Source organism: Protopterus annectens, chromosome 14.part0 (assembly GCF_019279795.1).
Source record: "Protopterus annectens isolate FY-2018-M chromosome 14.part0, PAN1.0, whole genome shotgun sequence".
In the NCBI taxonomy this organism is placed as follows: domain Eukaryota; kingdom Metazoa; phylum Chordata; order Ceratodontiformes; family Protopteridae; genus Protopterus; species Protopterus annectens.
The window spans coordinates 912,882,347-912,900,265 of NC_056748.1; the positions used below are offsets into that span (position 1 = coordinate 912,882,347).

The 17,919-nt window shown below is 41.1% G+C and overlaps 1 protein-coding gene across 1 annotated transcript in view; it reads right to left on the minus strand.

Moving 5' to 3' along the window:
- Positions 1-17,919, minus strand: part of BTAF1 (B-TFIID TATA-box binding protein associated factor 1) — a 3,603,226-nt gene that overhangs the window by 3,127,424 nt on the left and 457,883 nt on the right. The window contains exon 6 of the mRNA XM_044055641.1: positions 4,690-4,731. Coding sequence (XP_043911576.1) covers positions 4,690-4,731 — 42 coding nt within the window. The remainder of the gene's footprint in view (positions 1-4,689; positions 4,732-17,919) is intronic.

Consider the following 17,919-nt stretch of genomic DNA (forward strand, 5'->3'; position numbering starts at 1 on the left):
TGCAGGAATGGTTAAGGACAGGTAAACTTAAACCAAAAGACAAAAGGTTAATATCGGTGGTCCAGGACAGTAGACTACATACACTTTAACAAAGTCTACTGAACATGTCGGAAAAACAGACAAATGCAAGCTCTGTAGAACAGAACTGGAAACAGTTGCACATCTTGTTGCTGGGTGTGATGCACTAACGGCAGAAGACCTGTATATCAAAAAGCATAATAATGGGGCAAGACTGTTACAATGGAGATTTTTCAAACATAATATTGAAGTAGCTGAGAAGCACTGGAAATATAAACCACAAAGCATTATAGAAAATGAAGTTTACATTATATGGGATCACCAGTTTACCAACAGTTCAAAAAATAGATGTGAGAAAACCAGACATAGCAGTCCAAAAAAGACAAAAGTAGCATTAATCAATGAAATTGCCACACCAAGTGATTACAGTCTTATGTACAGATATAGTCAGAAAATACCAGAATTTGCAGGCAGAAATGAGGGCAATGTGCAAGGAGGATACCCAGACAGTTCCAATAGTAGTAGGAGAAATGGGTCTCAGAATTTACAAATGTATATATGTTACCAACACAGGTAGCTATGAATTGCAGGAGTCAATTCTGAGCACATTTCTGGTTCTACAAAGAGCACTTTTGGCCAACATCAAAGACTGAAACAATACAAATTTCATGAACTTTAATCACACCGACTTAGGAAGGGTGTCCATTGCAGTCATGTTATTAGAAACCCAAAAGACTTGGAAAAATTAAACTGTAAAACAAAATAACTCAATAGGTGATATGAACCCAGACTACAGGACTGTAATGAGGGAGCTAGTATGTCTTGCAAGAATGCAATGCCAAACTCAACCCTACTTCTACAATAAGAACACAAATTTACAGTTTCTTGAAAATGTTTTTGATGGAAGGCGGAGCTGTCACTTCACAGATGAAATAAATTCCTAGAGACGGGGGCTGCAGGTCATTTCAGTGAATCCTTAAATGACCTTTAAAGGGACATTCTACCATTCACAGCAGACAATACAACCAAGAAAACCAGTTTGTTTTCAATCTTTACCTTGTTTTCTTGGCTTAACTAACTCAAAATTCAAGTGCCTTTTTAGCATTTTTAAACACCCATCACTCCCATATGACATAGCTACATTTTGGTGTGTGTGTGGGGGCGCTGTCTTCTGTAACAGTGTAACTTTAGATTCATAATAGACAGCAGATAAAAGGTCAGTGTAAATCAAAATGACAATTTTTTAATCTAGGATATACCGCAATGGGGATATCAGCCTCCAATGTTTATCATTTGCATATTTATATTGATGACAACAAAGCTGAGTGGGCTATGTTACTGAGGGGCACAGTGAGAAATACCGTGGCGGGAGCCAGAAAAACATTGTCACTATTCAAGTACAGCTCACTATGTTGGAAATATTAAGTTCGCTAGTAATTAAGATACATATTTTAGTATATGCAATACTAACAAAACCAACTAATTCACAAACTTAAGCATATCAGGTGAAACATACACTGAAGAAAATTTGCACCTTAAGTTGTATAGATTGAGAGATACTGAGCATTACTTATACAACTATTTATTCAAATAGGCAGAAAACATTTCTGAATATTTCAAATACCCCAAAAAAAATTTCTGCAATCACTAACTCAGGTTTTTTGAACAAAGTACTACTGACAATATACGTCTTAGCAGCAGTTTCCAAGATAAGAAAGGTTTATAAATGCTTACAAAAATACTCTACGGTATCGATTAAATTTGTGGCTGCACTTACAAACATTCATTATACTGAAGACTTTCAGAATGTGCCACTGTTTACACCTTTTTAATTGATCACAAGAGGTTTACAATTGGCTTGTTTTCTTCAACTTGATTTTTTCAGAAAATGCTCAGGAATCTAGATGTGTGTAAGCTGCTGGAGATGGGACATTAAATGGCTTAAAGGAGACAAGTAACTGGTCTGAATTGAAGTCTTAGGCTCTGACCAGGCAGGAGATTACAAAATGTTCATCTACTTTGATTTGTACTTACAGGAAAGAAAAATAAAGCAAGTACAGTTGTGTACACTTACCATAAATGTAGATTTTCGAGTGTATTCACTGTTGCAGTCATTACATTTGGGTTATTTGCTTGCAGGTGGCCCTCAGTCGGCCTGATTAACAAAGTCTTAGGTCTGCGTCAGTTGCTGTCCCTTCTTCCATGACGTCAGGTCATCAGAGGTATAAAACATGCAGCCGATGCCATTACATCAGTTTTTCTTGCCCCAGATGTCAGGTGCCCACCTAATGGGAAGCAATTAAACATAAAAGTACGAAGATATACCTCCAACAAAAAAACAAATACACCAAAAAAAAGGCTTAAGCATAGTAAAGGAAAGTAGAGGCATAGCCAAAAGATGTTAGGGGGCTGGGGGGAGGTTAACCAGGACTGCAACAGTGAATACACTCACACATCTACATCTATGGTAAGTGTACACAACTGTACTATGTTCTTCATGTTTCACTGTTGCAGTCATTACATTTGGGTAGATTCCCAAAGCTATGGCTGGGAGGAGGAATTTAGATAGCATTAGGGCCAGATATAAGGCCCTGCAAGACTGCAGTGGCAAAGCCAGCTCTGGATTTAGAGAAAATTGGCAACTGATAATGCTTGGTGAAAGTATGTACAGAACTCCAGGTAGCAGCTTCTAGGATGTCCTTGGTAGGGACGCCTCTGAGAAAGGCTCTACAGGTAGATGCAGCCCTGGTGGAGTGAGGTCTGACCCCCTGGGGGATAGGTTTTCCATGGTGCTTATAGCAGAAATAAATGCAATGACTTATCCATTAAGAAATGGTTTGCTTTGAAATAGCCTTCCCTCTGCCCCTGCAGCAAATGCCACCAGCAGTTGTTCAGATTTCCTTTGAGGTTTAGTCCTGTCCAAGTAGAACCTAAGTTGTCTGTGCACATTTAAGGAATGCGGTATCCGTTCCCCTTTATTCTGTGGATTGGGAAAGAAGGTTGGCAAATAATAGACTGATTAAGAGCCACACTGTATACCACCTTAGCATGAAGGATGGATTGGTTTTGAGGGACACCCTGTCTGCATGAAAGATGATGAAAGGCTCCACTACCATAAGGGCCTGTAATTCAGATACCCTTCTAGCTGAAGTGATTGCTAAAAGGAAAGCTGTTTTCCAAGAAAGAAAAATTAAGTCTGCAGTAGCAGCTGGCTCAAAAGGAGGAAGAGTGAGTTTCTCCAAGACAAAGTTAAGGTCCCAGGCTGGGGTTGCAGCTCTTCTGGGTGGTCTCAAATATTGGCCCCTCCGAGGAACTGCTTGAGCAGTGGATGAGAGAAGGGAGGTTCTGTGTTATAATGAGCTGAAATGGCTGAGCCGTGGATTTTAATGGCGGAAAAAGACAGGCCCTTGTGAAGCATCTCAGTTAAGTATTGTAAAATCTGAGGTAAATTGGGCGCTGCTGTGCTCATCCCTTGAGATTGGTTCCAGGCACAGAATCTTTTCCATTTTTCAGCATAAGATTTTCTAGTACCAGGTCTCCTTGCCTCTAAAATGATATCCATCACAGGTTTGCTGAGGGATGGTAAAGGAGAGATTAAGTAATTAGCCAGGCTGCAAGGTTCAGTGTTGGAAGCTGAGGGTGCAGAATCTGGTTCTCCTGCTGACAGCAGGGAAGGAGTCTGAGGCAGGTGCCATGGAGATAACCTTGACACTGCGCAGGAGGGGGTAACCAGTGTTGGCATGGCCAGTCTGGAGCAATAAAAATCATTCTTGGTTTGTCCTGTTTAATTTTTTAGTAGTACTTTGGAGAGCAGAGGTAGAGGGGGGAAGGCATAGACCGATAGGTTTTTCCAGCTGAAGGACAGAACATCCACTTTCCAGGCTTGTTTGTGGGGAGTCCTTGTGCAAAATTTGTCCAATTGGTAGTTCTGGGGAGAGGCAAACAAGTCTATATCTGGGCTACCCCATTTGCTTGTCAACATGTTGAAAATTCTTAGTTCCAGTTTCCACTCATGTGGATCCATGAGGTTTCTGCTTAGTCCATCTGCTAGTGTATTTAATTTTCATGGCAGGAATTGAGCTTCTAGGTGAACTTGGTAGCACAAGGCCGTGTTCCACAATGCCATGGCTAGTCTGCAGAGAGGTAAGAATGGGTACCCCCCCTGCTTGTTTACGTACCACATAACAGTGGTGTTGTCCGTCTTTACCATTAGTTGTCCTGGAAGAATGTGGTCCTTGAAGGCTGTCAGAGAATTCTGTACAGCTAACATTTCTTTTTGAATAATATGCAGGTGCATTTGACTTTGGTTCCATTTGCCCTGAATGCACTTCACTGCCAGCTGAGCCCCCCATGCATAGTCTGATGCATCTGTTAGGGTTTGGGCGGCAGGGGGTGGTGTGAAAGGTAGTCCCTTGTTTTGGTGGCAGGCCTCTGCCCACCACAAGAACTCTAGGCGTAGGCAAGGTATGATAGGAATCACTGTTTCTAGGTCTTGTGAATGTTGACATCATAGGCTTTTTAGATATCACTGTGGTTTCCTCATATGCATATCTTGCATATGGAATTAGAAGAACGCAGGCGGCCAGGAACCCCAAAGCTTGCAGTATTTGTCTTGCAGATGTCAGGGTTTTTGTGGTCACTTGTTTGAAGTAGGTTGTCAAATGAATTTACTTTTCTAGCGTGAGGCAAGCCATCTGGGAAGTTGTATTCAAGCTTGCTCCCAGGAATATAATTTGTTGACAGGGTACCAGGTGTGATTTCTTTTCGTTTATGGTGTACCCCAGACAACTTAAACCCCTTTTTACAAAGCCAGATGATTCAAAAGTATGTCCTGGCTTACTGCCTGAATTAGACAATCGTCCAGGTATGGATATATTTGGACATTTCTTTGCCTGCAAAATGTAATAACTGGAGCTAGGTACTTTAAGAATACCCTGGGTGCAGTAGATAAGCCAAAGGGCAGAGCAGAGAACTGATAGTACATGTAGCCCGCTTTGAAGCGTAGGTATCTTTTGCAAGATTCCCTGATTGGGATGTGCAGGTATACTTCTTTTAAATCTAGTGTTGCCAACCATGCATCTTTGCCTAGCATAGGAAGTAACGGAAGAGTCAGCATCTTTAATTTTGGAATCTCCAAAAAGGTGTTTAAAGTAGACAGGTTCAGGATAGGACACCATGAATGGTCTTTTCTGGGTACCAGGAAAAGTCTAGTAGAAACCTTGTCCCTTTTCCTCTTCTGGTACCAGTTGAATAAGCCCCCCATGATTAAGAGATAAAGTACTTGTTTTTGGGCCTCTGCCCGCCCACTGATTTGGGGGTATGTTCGGCCACCCACTTGGTGTTGGCAATATGTGGAAGTGAAATCTGTATCCCTGGGACACTATTTAAAACCGATTTGTCATGGGGAATGAGTTCCCATTTCTTTGCATGAAGAGCAATCTTACCCCCGAAGGGGCAGTCAGTTAAGTGCTTGGAAATTTTAAAAGGAAGTCATTGGAGACAGTTTACCATAGGGGGGAGTCTTATTATTCCCAGACTTGGAAGTGGAGGCCCCCCCACTGCTAAGTTCTGAGAGTCCCCTGGGACTGAAACCTGGGGTTTTTGCTGTGTCTGGGTTTGGCTTGAGAAGACCTGGAAGGGGCTGGAAAGGACAAATTCTTAGAGGGCCAGTGCCTACTAAATCTAGGAGGCTAAACTTATAAAAAATCTTTAACAGTTTGCATAGAGTTAGCTTTATCTTCCATCTTTTTAAGAACTTCCTCTGCCTTGTTGCCAAACAGGCGGTCCTGATTTAAAGGAGCATCCAACAATTTAGCTTTAACATGATCAGGCAAAGACTGCTCCTTAAGCTAAGCATGCCTTCTGAGCACAGACCCAGTAACAGCAGCCCTGCAAGAGGCCTCTAATGAATCAAAACCATATTGCAAAGTATGTTTTCCAACTTGTTCGGCAGAATGCATTCAATTCTGTAATTCTTTATTTTCCACACAGTCAGAAATCAACATTTTCTGTTTAAGCAGTCCAATATCATGTTGCTGATATTTTAACATATGAAACTGGCAGTTTAAAGCCCTAATGGCCAAGGTTGCAGAAGTGTAAACCTTCTTACCCCATCTATCCAGCGCCCTGGAGTCTCTAACAGAAGGGGTAGGATTTTTAGCAGTAGAAGCCTTAATGCCCTTGGGCCCCTGTGAAATAGTCTCTGGATCTGCAATAGGATTTTTGAAAAGGAACTTGTGGGACTCAGGGACCCTGTAGTATCTGTCAGGATTTCTGGGAGCAGGAGGAAAGGAATCAGGGGCCAAACTAGATTCCGAGAAAGCATCATCAACAATGTCTAGTACATGAAGAATAGCTAAAGGCCTATGCTGAGGTAGGAGAAGAAAATCCCTAAGTCTCTTTTTTGAATCAGACAAATCCTGGCTTTTCCAGCGGAAATGCTCCTTTAGAGTATGTAAGGGTTCCCCGAAAGAAAAATCCTCAGGAGGGGAAGCAGAGGGAATACTGTCCTTTGCATCAGAATCCTCAAAAGTAGATAAGGGCAAATCCAGATAGTCAGAAAAAACAGAATCCTGATCAGAAGATTCATAATCAACTTCAGTCCTAGGCCTCTTAAAAGGGGGGGGGTGGCTACCCCTGATTAGAGTTATTAGATCTTCAGCCATTCTTATTTGTTTTTTAGGCATAGAGGCCAGAGCATGTGGCCTGGGCGTCAGTTTTTTAGACATGGATGGAGATTTAGGACTAAGTAATGAAGGAGTCGTCTATTTAATATGCAAGTCCGTAGACCTGAATACACCCTCAGAAGCCGGTGCCTGCACAGCGGCTCTGGACCCATCCAAGGTAGAGACATCCCGCGGGTTCCATAGTTGAAGCATCTCACGGCATACCGGACTCCGAATGGGTCTCAGTAGAGGCCTGCAAATCAGAAGTGGGTATCAGGGGCTGCGAAAGCACCTCACTGAGTACCAGCGAACTGGCGACTGGCTTAGGAGAAGCGTTGTCAGCAGTTTTGGACCTCGGTGGCCTGTATATCTTTGCGTTTTTTCAAATCCCAGTAGTTGGATGGCTAACCGATGACATATCTGGATAATTAAACCGAGAACCGAAATATTTAGAGGCTAAAATATACAGACTGATAGTGCGCTGATTAAATAAAGCACAAAACTGACAGCAAGGTACGTCGTGGTCAGGGTCTAGGCAAGGAATACAGTACGAATGAAAATCTTTATGAGGTATTTGCTTTCCACAAGTAATGCAATTATTATCTTTTACTGACATCAGTAAGGAGCAAGAAAAGGTTTAGTTAAAGACTTCGGTTCTGAAACTCGAAAACGAAAATTTCAGGAGTCTGCCGACCGGCACTTGCAAACTGCTTCGGGCACCACACGGCAAGAAAGACTGGTGTAATGGCGTTGGCTGCATGTTTTATACCTCTGACGACCTGACGTCATGGAAGAAGGGACAGCAACTGACGCAGGACCCAAGACTTTGTTAATCAGGCCGACTGAGGGCTACCTGCAAGCAGATAACCCAAATGTAATGACTGCAACAGTGAAATACGAAGATCTACAGCTAAACGGCTTTGTTTAGATCAATTTCTAAATCCACTAAAAACTAATCCTGTCTTTATTCCAAAAGATAACCTGTCCATGTGAAAAACAGTGTGAATATCTGCCTGCAGCTCAGAAACTCTACAGTCAAATGAGACAGCCACCAAGAAAAACAATATTCAGACAGAACTTCATGGAACTAACTTCAAGGAAGATATGGTTATAGTTTTTTTTCCTTTAATAAACCTTCAATAAATTTATATCCCTAAAAGACTTGAACATGTTTCAAAACATTCCAAAACAAAGGGTCTATTTCTAGATTTTTTCAGCATAATAATCTTGTCAACCAAATAACTGCAAATAAAGCCACATTTTTCCTGATTACATCTATATCCTGGAATTTAACAGTCTCCTTGCTAGTGGTGGTCAATATTAAGTAAATAAAGGACAAAAAGGACGTCTAGGCCTTGTTCCTGTGTTCAGATAAAGGCAGTTGGGCACAAACCCTCCCACCTTCATTCTTGCCTTGAACCCTTCATATATCCACCACATTAACCCTATAAACCTTGCTCTCTTGCTTAGGTTTCTTAGCTATAAATCTTAGTTCATTCTGAAGTATGCTACTTTACCCCCCCCCCACCAAAACTTTCTGAATGCATTATTATATAATAATTGCCTGTTGTTGCCTTCATGCTTATCCTAGAATTTCTGCTTTTCTCTTTTCCTTGTTGAACTCTACAGTTCCCTACAAAACGGTGTCTACAGGACTGCAATCAGTTTCTCTCAACATTTAAACAGAGTAGGTTACACACAAAAAGCATTTGTCAAGCTTTCACTTACAGTGCTTTGTAATTAAGCAGGTCACCATATTGGTCAGCCATAGGGCTCTTTGTTTCTACTTGAGTGGTTGCCTCCTTCCCCTGTAACTGAAGTAAATTGACTCTTACATTAGAGCTGTAATACTTATCTTATAGTTTTAGGACACCTTAGGAAACCTTGTAAACTGCAAAGGCCCCGCTACGTTTGCCCTCTCTTCGCTCCCCTCCCTGCCCCCAATTCCCTCCCGCCCCCCAGTACCTCTAAATTTATAGTACTATAGCCACTCCCCCACTTTCTAGATCCTATCTGCTTTCATCTGGGATAATTCCACCCGCCCCTATTCTACCACCTATTAGCTTTCATCTGGCATTCTCCCATCCCCCTTCCAGTACCTTTACCTCGCCACTCTATCTTCTGGTGTTGCATCACCAGGTAAAACAGTTCCTTCACTCACTAGCTGAATCACATATAATGATATACTCCCCGCTTTACTACCCCTCTTGTTCACACCATACACTCCTTACCTTGTATGAAAACCAGTTTCTTACAGGATTTCAGGTCCCAAAAGGCCATACTATCACCCCAGCTGTAAATCTTTCCACCTTCAACCATACTTACAGTACCAGATCCTATCCAACATCTTGTTCAGTCTATCAACATCTCAACCCCAGGCACATTAGCTCTAGATCCAAACACTACCACAAACTAATAAACAAATTCCTGAAGTTCATCACCAAGTATAGACTCAACCTAATACTTGGTGGTGATATTCACCCCAACCCTGGCCCACTCACTTCAGATACACATACCCCCTCTACTTGTAATCTAAGCTACAAACCTACAATTAATAGGCCAACTAACTCTCTCCTAGTCTGTCATCTCAATATTAGGAGCATTAATAACAAGGTACATGAATTGCATGCACTTCTGGATGTCCACTCCCCTGAGATTCTCTGTTTATCTGAAACCTGGTTAAAACCTAACACTAAAGACAATGAAGTGTTACCACCTGGGTACAACATACACAGGCTGGATCGTGCTTCCAGGAAGGGGGGTGGGGTAGCTGTACTCTATAAACCTGAGTTGAATGTCACCATAGATGTAATACAACCGCCTCAGATTAATAACTCTGAGATTCTTGCCACCAAATTGCAACTTAATAAAAATAAATGCATTAATATCATCTGTATGTACATTCCCCCAGGTAACAATATATCTACATTTGAAGATATCCTGCACTGGTTATGTCACTACCCCCAAGAAACCCTACTACTTGGAGACTTTAACATAGACTGGGGCACCTGTTCCTTAGAATTCCCCAACCACCCATATTAACCTGCATGCATTTACACAAATCACATCCACCCCTACCAGGCTAGGTAAACCCAACCAAAAAGAAAGTATACTTGACTGGGTACTCAGTCACCCCCAACTGTACACCTCTGGTACCCTCCTTAATGGCCTAAGCGATCACCTTCTCACATATGTAATTAAGCACAAAACCATTAATTCCCAACAACCCTTACTCAAAGGTTAGAAACAATAAAAATGTGACCCTGCCAAATTCCAACAAGAACTAAACTCATGTAATTGGTCTATTCTAAAACACCTCCCCTTAGAGGAAGCAGTAGCATACTTTAACAACAAATTCCTTGAGATCCTTGATTTGCATGCACCTGTTCGTTCAGAGAAAACCAAGGCAAAAACTGCACCATGGCTTTCTATACAGTCTAAACTCAAAATTACCCTTAGAAACAAAGCATGGGCTTTATGGCGTTCTTCTAAAGACCCTCAAGATCACATTAAATACAGGCAATCCAGGAACGAAACCAAAAAATCAATTTTACAAGACAAAAAACAATACTACTGTAATTTACAGACAGTAAATCAAAATGACCCTCAGAAGTTTTGGGCAGGTTTAAATAATCTACTACATCCTGGACAAACTTCAACCCCAATCCCTGCTACTACTATTGATAAAACCCCTGAAGATGTTTGATAGTTTTAACCAATTCTTTACTGAGACAATTCAAGCCCTAGCTAGCCAACTACCTCCTAGCTCCCTTGGTCCTGAAAGTAGCACCCATAGAAACCTACTTGGGTTCAGCTTCCAACCAGTCGCCACTTCACTTATCCATACCTTGATCAAAAAATTAAAACTCACTACACTTTCTGCTGATCAACTACCTGCCGAATACCTAGAAAAATCAGCTGATGCTATTGCTTACCCCGTCTCAATACTAATCAATCGAACCATAGTAGAAGCTAAAATTCCCACCATCTGGAAAATATCCTATGTAATCCCACTTCACAAAGGAGGCAGCTCTACTGAATTCTCCAGTTATAGGCCAATAGCTATACTCTCTCCACTTGCAAAGATTATGGAAAAATGTATTCAGAGACAACTCATGCACCACCTAATCCAAAATCGCCTTGTGGCAGACACTCAGCATGGCTTCCGTCCTCATCACAGCACTACTTCAGCCCTCCTAGCCTTTACTAACACCATAAACCATAATTGCAACAATAATTATATATCTTCAGCCCACTTTTTGGATCTTTCCAAGGCATTCAATATGGTTGATCACCAACTTTTAATCCACACCCTGCAAACATTCTGTCTAGATACTGGAGCCCTCCAATGGTTTCAATCCTACCTGAATGGTCGACAGCAGGCTGTCCTCTGGCAGAACAAACACTCTAACCTTCTACCTAACACCCTCGGAGTACCACAAGGCTCTATACTAGGGCCCTTGCTGTTCTCCATCTTCATTAACGACCTTTATACTGTCATCCCAAAAGTCAGCTGTATCCAATATGCTGATGACTCTACTCTGATTTGCTCAGCCACATCTCCAGTAGAGTTATGGTCAGCTACCCAGACCACCTTTAATACAATAGAAAAGTGGCTTTCTGAACATAGTCTGATTCTAAATCCCAAAAAAACTAAAATGCTGTTATTTTCACCAACACGTAGGTCTACCGCTTTCACCTTTACCATAAAATCAAATGATGGCACAATAATCTCCCCTGACCCATCTACAAAACTATTAGGTGTCATCATAGACAATCTCAAATTTGACCTACATGTTAACCAAACTATCAAAACCATCAATAAAAACTAGAGTCACTTTACAGAATAAAAGCTTTCCTAACCCCTCCAGCTAAAATTGCCATAGCTCGCTCTCACCTTCTTTCAACCCTTCTGTATGCATCCCCTCTACTCTCGAATTTGAACAAGACTGTCCTTAACAAACTTTCAATTTGCTACAACCACATTGCCAGGTTTGCCACTGGGCTGCCTTTTAGGACACATCATTGCATCAATCTAAATCAGCTTGGTTGGCTTTAACTACCCAGCCTAATCCAGTATAACCAACTGATTATGGCCTATAAAATCCTCTATAATCCGGACAATACTCCTGCATTTAAAATTATTATCACCCCCTATAACAATCCTTGACCGCTTCGATCCTCTAACAAACTACTAATTCAGACTAGCAAAATTAATAACACAGCTGGTGATTCTCTCTTTGCAAACTCTAAGTAGATCCTGGAACTCTCTTCCAGCTGATATTACCTTACTTTCCATCTTAGGTCAATTTAAAACTAGACTCAAACAACATTTGTCACTTAACTGGCTGTGTCAATGTATCAAGCCTGGCTAACTCTCTCTAGAATGTGTAAAAATCTGTTAACCAGTTTACTGTGTAATTTAATTTAATCCTGACTTGTGCTCAGGATTAACTGTAACCTGTGGAACTTGTTTAACTTGCTTACTTATGTAATCTCTGTAAATAGTCTGTAATATGTAATGCTGTATCTGCTTACCCTTGGAGCTTTTCTCCCCGGGCCTCCGCTGAAAATGGACATGCATCCAGTCGGACTATCCCGGTCAACAAATGTAAAATAAAAATAAATAAAAATATTTCATCAGAGAGTGCAAATGCCCTGATGAAACAGGGTTACATCCCAGCTGACTCTAGTGAATGCTTTCTCTGCAATAAGACCCACCAACAGTAGGAGTGTTTTCTTACATTCTGCTTCCATCTGGATCATCCCTGTTCTTTTGTCAAATCCTCTTTGCATTTATTTGGGTGGGAAAGAAAGGAATAAGTGGGATAAAGTTGATCTTTACCATAAAACAGGGTGGTTTAGGATTACCCAATCTCAATGTAAATTTTAGAGCTATACAGTTAAGGCTCATATACATAACAGAAGGTTACACATCAAAGTAGGAACATATGAATGATGAAACAGTAGGATTTTGGATGCAGATGCTCAATGGCCACCATACAGAATATTATATTCTTAAAGGTGCATGTAGTATTTTTATTTATTTATTATTTACTGACATTTGTTGTACTGCGGTGGTGGTGCTGCAGTAGCGTTGTCGCCTCACAGTTGGACGTTACCCGTTCAATTCTCAGTTAGAGCGTCTTCTGTGTGGCGACATGCGTGAATGGGCGTTCCTTCGTTGAAAGTTGTGCGTTAGGCCCGGCAAGCCAGCACGTAAAACTCTACTGCCAATCATTAGCGGACCAGAGTTCCGCTGTGGCGACCCCTAACCGGGAAAAGCCGAAAGACACAAACATTTACTGACATTTGTTAACCGGGTTTGTCCAACTGGGCTTGTGGCCCATTTTCAGTGGAGACCCGAGGAGAAAAGCTCCAGTAGTAAATTTTAAACAAGTACAATTTTAAACAATATTGATATAATAGCAGTTATAGCAAAAAGATTCACATATGTTGGGTTACATGCATAAAGTTAAAGTTGCATTAAAAAGAAGCTAAGTAACAATTTTACATTGATATAGTTCAATAGGTCAACAATAAAAAAATTGCGTGTAAAATTATGTAAATGCATAGTAGACACATTGGAGAGAGAGGTGTAATGAGGTACTAAGTATGGTTCTTTTGAGGGTACATAAAGGGAAGGAAAGACTAGGTAGGGTCATGGCAAGGGCAGGTTCTGGAATTGAGAAAATCAGCTTTTAGTTAATTTTAAAGTGTGAGGTGTGGGAGATTGAACGCAAGTCAAGGGGAAGTTTGTTCCAAGCATGGGCAAGGGAGTGTTTGAAAAGTAGTTTGCCTACTGACCTTTTTGGGTGGTAGATATCAAGTAATTGTTGGTTAGAAGTATGACCTAAGCTAACACGGGAATGCAGAAAGGAGATTTTCCTATAGGAATGACGGCAACTAGGTGCATAAAAAACAGGCAAGAAGAAGCTGGAAATTACTGGAAGAAACTAGCAAGGGAACTGAGGTATTAAGAGAAAATAACTAAACAGAGCAATGTAATAAAGTGGGATAATGACAAGAAGTTTGGACTGCAAGTTACAGACAGCCTTGCCTCCAAAGGATTTACAAAAGTACAGGCAAACAAAAAGGGATAGGGGAGTGCTAAGTGAAAGACCAGCTCTGGTAGAGGTTTTTAGTAAAATTTAGAACACAAATTGATATTTAAAAAGGGATTAGTAGTAGGAAGTATAAAAAAATTCTACAATCAGTATAAAAATTAATTCTGAGGTGGCAAGAAAAGATTGGGAAGACAGACTGGAAAGGCAATTTATAAAGGAGCAATAGGACATCTGTATGGGTCCCAAGAATGCAAGAAAGTGCAGGATTATAATTTCTGCTTGGAAGTGTTTGCATAGGCATTTTTGTACCCTATGCAGACTTCAGAGAATGTTTACTCAAGTAAACCACAAATGCTGGAGGCGTGCAAGATGACAGGTAAATGGGAAAATAGTGTGTGTGTGTAAGAAGTTGTACTGTAAAAATTCCCTACAAAATATTCTGTCAGAAATGTGAGGGAGCAAACAGTTAAAATGAAGAAAATTTTTTTCTGTTTTAAAGCAATGCTTCTTTATCGATACTGCATAATTTCTACATTTTCTGTGCAGTCTTCATGCATGGTGCACTGTTGTCTCCTGGCATTTAGCCCTATTCCTTTTAAGATGTCCTCCAGCTGTTCCCAATCCTAGTAACTGAAACATCAGATTCAACCAAAGACCAGAGGATACAGTCTGTTTTGACATTTCCAATGAAGTAGTTTATTCGCTCTTTTCTACAAGTCATACAATTTTCCTGCATGATGCATTCTGCACTTTACACTGGCCATGTGCCTCCTTGTTCCTTCTTATAATTAACTCATTTACCATTTCATTCTTCCCAGCCGCAAGTGCTTACATTCTTATTTTATTTGACATTTGCTACTACACTTCTCGCTTATTAAAGGGAAAAAGAAAACTGACAAAGAAAAATGACTATCACAACGTATACCTACTGATCTAAGTCATTAATCATGCAGGCTTCCTGGAAAGTCAGTTTTCCCCTTCTCTCTCATTCCCACTTTACACCTCTAATTACTATAACAATGTGCCCCTCAAATCCCCCTTCTGCATTCAGACTACTAGGTAAACCAATATCTTTAAGCAAGACAGGTGGGTTGGAATGGAATAGCTGGACAGCAGCATAGCCTGCAGTATGGCTGTAACAAATCCAGGTCTTACCCTGGAAGGAAGAAATGGCCATCTAATAATGGCAGGTGGCAAAGAAGCTGATAGCAAAACAGCCTATGTGGTGACTCAAAGGAAAGCCATACCTGCAGCTCTGTACCTAGTACGGAGCAGCCTTAGGTCAGCTGATGCCCTAGGCAAGAGAGCTCCATGGCGCCCCCACCACACTACCTGGTGCCCCCGTCCTGGTCTACCTACTCAAATAAATACTGGAAAAGTGCCCCTACTACAGCGGCGCCCTAGGCAGCCGCCTAGTTGGCCTATGCCCAAGGCCAGCTACGAGTACAAGCGTTCCCAAATCCCTACAGGTTCATACCCTAGCAGAAAGTATGCAATGTAGTAGCCAATTGGCAAGTGTTTGCCCTGACGCTGCTTTCCCCTTCTTTCCTGAGGAAAGAGAAACTGCTAGTTGCAAAGTACAACTGTATACATAACATACAAGCTGTCTCCTCAGCACACCTGAATGTGCTGGTATGACTGGCATATGTCCATGCCACTTTAAAGCTCTGCTGACCTTAAGTGGCACCAACAAAAAGGCCCTAGCCAAGTATCCCTACGCCATGGTACAAGAGGCGATAAGGTCTCTAGGACTAGCAAGTAATATTCCCCTGGTTAAAAGAAAAAACGAAAGCAAAGTCATCCTAGAGTAGGAGCATTCTCCTCATTCAAAATGAGGCAGTCAGCCTTGTCGCTCGTCCTTCTCCAACACAAATGACAAGCAGGCGGGGTATTTCTTTTAGATGCTTTAATGCACAGAAATATCAGGATGGATAGCAGCATCACAGAATACAAGTGAACTGGCTAACAGACAGACCTCCTTACATATATGCTTACATCTTCATAGGTTCACAGGTTCATAGGTAGGTACTAGGCTATCAGCCAGAAGGGCTACGTCAGCCTAGCCAACAAGGTTCCCTGGTTTATGCCACCCAACAAAGTCTCAATCTCAGAGTTGCAAAGTTCCATCTCAAAATCTAACTACAAAATAGTCAGACTCGCAATATTTATACACTTGTGAAAACCCTTGGATAGCTTGTTAAAGGTACATACACACATTGATCTACATCCTCCCTCTTAAAAGATTGCCCTTTGTAAAAACATTAGAATTAGACATGTATTACTATAGACATTAGAAACAAAACACAATGTTCATGTCCAAGTTGCTTTTGTATCTGTTACAGGGTTTAGAGATGTGACCATATCCCATAACATAACAATCTGGACTAAATTTAGCAACAAGGACAGTCTTCGGTAAACAACTCGTATCGGGAACTTCTGGATTCGTTACAGGAATGGAAATATTCTCTAGAACTTCCTCTGGAATTGGAACACCAGACAACTCTCTGAGATAAGTCTTTCTCACAGGGTATGTGCTGTGGTATAGGCTCAGACATCGGTAAGTTTGCTCCTTATGATTCCACACTGTATGATCTCAGCTTTGAGCAAATAATCCAGATGACACCAATCCGATCATAATCACTGGACGTCTGTATCCTTACCACTTCTTGTAATGGATTGAGTGGTTTGCTGGTTTTATTTTAGTAGGACTTCTGGGTTAAACACTTCAACAGATTGGTTTTCACTGACATGTTCTTGACACATGGAACCAATAATCGACTACTGATTGGTAATGTAGTTCTGGCTAGTTTCGACAGAAGTCTCTGAGCAGGTGAACCAAAATGCTTATCATGAGGAACATTTCTGAGATTCAAAAGATTCAGGAAAATATCACCATTATCTTGTTTTGATTTCTCTACTAACTGTTTTGCACTTCTGCCAAACCATTTGACTGTGGGTAATCAGGGCTACTCATGACATGAGTAAAGTCGCATTCTTCAGCAAATCTTCTGAACTGTTGGCTTGTAAACTGCGTGCCACTGTCAGAAATAACTTTGTGCAGACTATCATGAACTGCAAAATGATGCTACATCTTAGTAATGACAGTACTGGATGCTAAGTTAGGAAAGTAGGTCAATCTCAAATCAATTGGAGTAAGTCTACCAACACCAAATAATGTTGACCATTCCACTCAAAGATGTCGGTGGCTGTCGACCAAGGTAGTTCTGGAATCTGGTTTAGCTGAAGTGGTTCTTTCTGTTGATGTGGCTTAGTACTATTATACATGGAACAAGGTAAAAGTACTCTCTCAATGTCTTGTGACAAAGAACAAAATACTAGCTCTCTCACCCTTTTGGTAGAATCAGCTCGTGTGTGACCACGACGCAGGATAGTAATGTACTCTGGTTGCAAGGACTTTGCAACAATTACTTTTGGACCTTTCATGATGATACCTTTTTGTCAGACAAATCTCATCTCTGTAAGGATAATAAAGTTGCACTTCTTGAGGTAAACTAGATTGCTTTGACAGCCATTCTTGTTGAATAAAGTGGCTGAGCCTCAAAAACTGGATCTGTGGCTGTATGATCTCTCAGCTCAAGACGTGCGGAAGAAAACTTTCTCACTTCCATGACTTCAAAAATCAAAATTCTCATTCTCATGCTGTTCTGTGGTGTTTCTAGGCAATCTGGATAATGTATCAGCAAGATGTCTGCCTTTCTTGTAGACAAGACTGAAATTATACTTTATGAAATTTCAGCATCATGCGTTGCAATCTGGCTGTAGCTAAATGCATAGGTTTTCTCAAGAAAGTGACTGGAGGTTGGTGGTCTGTTTCGATTTGGATAAATCTACCATAAACAATCATGGAACTTCGAAATTACAGTTGTGTACACTTACCATAAATGTAGATGTTAGAGTGTATTCACTGCTGCAGTCATTACATTTGGGTAATCTGCTGGCAGGTTGCCCTCAGTCGGCCTGATTAACAAAGTCTTGGGTCCTGCATCGGTTGCTGTCCCTTCTTCCATGACATCAGGTCATCAGGGGTATAAAACATGCAGCTGACACCATTACATCAGTTTTTCTTGCCCCAGATGTCAGGTGCCCCCCAAATGGGGAGCAAATAAAATTAAAACACACAAAAATATACCTCCAACCAAAAGCAAATA